The 3,824-nt window shown below is 38.2% G+C and overlaps 1 protein-coding gene across 1 annotated transcript; it reads right to left on the bottom strand.

The window, feature by feature from the left end:
* Positions 1-2,094: 2,094 nt before the first annotated feature.
* Positions 2,095-3,249, bottom strand: LOC133716092 (uncharacterized). Its single transcript, XM_062142833.1, has 3 exons — positions 2,937-3,249; positions 2,613-2,861; positions 2,095-2,249 (listed from the first exon to the last, which is right to left on the bottom strand). Exons 1-3 carry the CDS (start codon positions 3,247-3,249, stop codon positions 2,095-2,097), a joined length of 717 nt encoding a protein of 238 aa, XP_061998817.1.
* Between the last annotated feature and the right edge of the window lie 575 nt (positions 3,250-3,824).

The following is a 3,824-nucleotide window of genomic DNA, read 5'->3' on the forward strand; positions in this document are numbered from 1 at the left end:
GCAAGGTATGAGGACAAACTTTATAATTTAGATTCAGTTCGGTAAAGGTGATTACTTGGGAATCATATGTTTTGTCTAATAATATAGATCATTCCAATTAATAAACGTATTATTTTTCCTTCATTTATAGGTAAAAAATATTAATTTATTGTATAATGATGTTTGATTCATGATTAAATTGACAAATAGAAAAAAGAAAAATAAACATATTTACAAGGGAGGGTAGTTAGGGTAATTTATAAAAAATATTGAATTAAAGTAATAGAAAATTAGAAGGGGTGTGTGAATAGATAAAAATGGTGTGTGAATAGCACCACCCAAATTTTAATTCAAGTTTCACAAATAATTTTCCTAATTTCTCTATTTGTTTTATCTTTTATTTATTTATTTATGTCTTAACTCTTAAGAGATTATCTGATACAAAATTGGGCCATATTTCATCCGGATGTATTCTTTACCTTTCAAGTGCTAAAACAAATCATTAACAAATTTTCCATTCCACGTCCCACGAAAATGAATCATCTTGTTTTGGCAAAATTTAATTAATATTGAAACTTTATCTAAGGAGACATCTTAATTACAAACGTTGGGTTGCATGTCTTCCATGCACTAATATGGCAAAACCAATATCCCTCATTAATTGGGTGCTACTCAGCAGGGTTGATTTGACAAATATAGAAGAGCAATCAGAGCAACACTGTTATAAATACTTATTTAGGTTTCACTCATAGCGTCCCAATCCCATCTATATTCTCTTGGATTTGGGTATTCCCATTAGATTTTGCATATCATTATCTTTAGCCGCATGGATGTCTCCAGGTCGACGGAGGCATCTAATGCCTACGGCCAATCAAACCTAACAAACAAACGATTGTTGCGCCGCAGATTGACTGCTCTATCCCAACAAATCAGAGAGATGAATGAGGTGACGGGAAGAAAAGCGACCCTCTTTTTTAAGACTGAGGACAACAAGTTCTTGCGTGTCAGTGGCGATCCCGACAACCCTATCTGTGAAGTCGAGGCATCCAATCAAGAGTTATTGGATTGGATGAAGCAAGCAAGAGAGGTAAAGAAGTTAGAGAAGCAGGTCGAAGCCGTTGGAAAGAAAAAACGTGAACAATTTGAGGAGCTGAAGAGTGATTTGGAGAAGCATTTTCTACAAATAGAGGAGGCTGCTTCTGATTCTGCCACCACCAGTAACAGCGAGTGTACTCGGCAAAGTAGAGATGGTAGCGCTACTGCTAGTGTTTCTTCTTCGGCTTGTTGTTCTGGATTAGGACGTCGACGTAAATGATGATCTAAACAAGGAAGAAGGAACAACCTTTATCTTCTTTGACCAAAAGAATAAAACAGAAATGTATGCATGTCTGATTAATGCATGAGTATCTTTTTATTAATTTTTCGTTTTTGGGTAGCTCTATCATATTCTCATCTTCGTAATTTGAGACCCAAGAAGAGTCGCAAGATTTCTAGCTGTTGAACTTGCCCTGTGGAGTGATTTCTCTTTCCCCCTAGTTCTTTTATCATACAGCAGTCTCTTTAATTGATAATCTATTTCTGATTTTCTTTTCAATAATTATAGACATTGGGCTCCTTTTCAATAACGAAAGTGCAATTTTCTATGCATGCATACAATTAGTGTATAATTTGTCTTACGGGATATCATGCGAACAGTAGAAGAAGATTAGATTGAACCCTAAAATGGTGATTTATATATACGTCCAAAAGGTAAATAATAAGCATTTGAGGATTCTTAAAAAATAAAAAACATTCTACCTCAAAAAAAGAAAATAAAAAACATTCAGATGATAATGTACGTCCAAATGAAGATGTGCCACCTAATTAATAATATTCCTAATACGACATAAAAATTGGTCTCGTTCAGTGAATTCTATCTTACCTTAAATTCGATATTGCCAAATACAGATGTAAATAAAAGAATTGATTTCGGGTTAACAATGGCATATTAGAAGGAGCGGGGAGCTGCCGCTCCAATAAGTTATCTACTTGAATTATAGGGTCTTTCTTCTTATCACATTTCGCTCCACCTTTTTTTTTTTTTTTAATAAGAAGCTGCCGAGTTTTATTGAGAAATTAAGCAGCATGAGCTAGGTCATGCTGGAGTACATTAGTAATAGAGTTTGGCGGTACATACAACCAGACCTCATATTGGTTTGATTCAAAAGCAATAGCAGCTAATCTATTTGCCACATTGTTACAAGTACGAGAGGTATGCTTAATCTCTACACCTGGAAGTGCAGTAATAAGGACAGCAATGTCATCCAACACAGCTCTTTGCTCATCAAAGTCGTGGTCCTCACTAGTGATCAGTTGCATGTACTGCTTCCAAACAGTCACTTTCTAAAGTGACATTCTGCAGATTTAGTGATCGAACTATATCGAGACCCTCCCTAATGGCAAAGAGTTCTGATTGTTTTGCCGAGGCTACATGGGGCATAGTACGGGCAAAAGCTGCAATAAAGAGACCTTGCTCACCTCGAATGACACCGCATGTACCTCCTCTTTGCATGCCTGGAATGAAAGATCCATCCACATTCAACTTAACTCGGCCCTCAGTTGCCGGATCCAAGGCTGCTTGATACTTCTCCTACCAGTGTTATTGTGCACATCACGAGCTTTGTGGAACTCTTCCAACCAGGCCATAGAGTATAGAAGAATTTGAGCAACACCATCCCAGAGCTTACTGTTTCGATTCTTCCACACAGACCATAAGACCATCATCAGCTTTTCAAAGGTAGCAAGATTCAGATTCAGTGCACAATCCAATAGCCATTCTTTGAAGTTTATAGAAGGTAGCAAGGATTGCTGGAGATTAAGAGGAGGGGAAGATAGGAGCTCAACTACAATAAGGCATTTGCACAGTACATGAGATACATCTTCTAATCAGTGATTACATAGGACGCAGTTGGTATCACCTGTGTATCCCTTTGTTGTTAGATAGGCTCTTGTTGGCAAGAGATTGTTTACAGCTCGCCAAATGCATATCTGCACTTTACCAAGAACCTTTGCTCTCCATATAGTCTTCCACAACATACTAAAGGGATCTCCACTCGAAGTACTAGTTAGAGCATTTCCGAGTACAGATTCACGGGCAATCCAATACGTTGTCTTCACCGTAAAACGACCTCTCTTTTCTGGACTCCAACACAATCTATCATGGATGGCTCGTCGACTCAGCAGTGTAGCTAAGATACGACTGGCAATATTCGGGCTGAAAAGAGAATGCATAGTCGAAGGGATCCATGTACGATCATGAGAATTGATTAGGTCTGCAACCATGTTAAAATCCGTGTGGTCAGGTCTCTGTAGCAGAGGACCATTTTGCAGCCATCCAAATGTTCACACAGGTGCCATCCCCAATTCTCCACCTCACACCCGCTTGCAACACCGGTCTACCATTCATAATGCTTCTCCACGAGAAGGATGGAGCATCTCCCATTTCGGCCTCCCAAAAACTACAATGGGGAAAATAACGAGCTTTGTACAACTGTACAATGAGCGAATCCAAATTTGTAACAATTCTCCAACCTTGCTTCGCAAGCGTGGCAAGATTATAAGCATATAGATTCTTAAATCCCATGCCACCTTCTTGTTTAGTAAGGCATAATCTCTCCCAACTATGCCAATGAATCTTTTTTTCTCATTCGTATCAACCCAAAAGAAAGATGCACACAACTGATGCAACTCATCACACAAACCTTTAGGCAATAGATAACAATTTATAGTATATAACGACATTGATTGAGCCACTGCCTTGATAAGAGTCTCCTTATCCGCTGAGCTAAGGATTTTGGTTTTCCACC

Source organism: Rosa rugosa, chromosome 6, assembly GCF_958449725.1.
Source record: "Rosa rugosa chromosome 6, drRosRugo1.1, whole genome shotgun sequence".
NCBI lineage: Eukaryota > Viridiplantae > Streptophyta > Magnoliopsida > Rosales > Rosaceae > Rosa > Rosa rugosa.

Bases quoted from the DNA above. Each gene is read 5' to 3' on its own strand.
- LOC133716092 (XM_062142833.1), bottom strand. From the start codon at position 3,249: ATGCATTCTCTTTTCAGCCCGAATATTGCCAGTCGTATCTTAGCTACA. The intron at 2,862-2,936 runs GTGATACCAACT...GCCTTATTGTAG, and splicing joins AACAACAAAGGGATACACAG to TTGAGCTCCTATCTTCCCCT. The intron at 2,250-2,612 runs GTAGGAGAAGTA...CTGCACTTCCAG, and splicing joins TGATGTGCACAATAACACTG to GTGTAGAGATTAAGCATACC.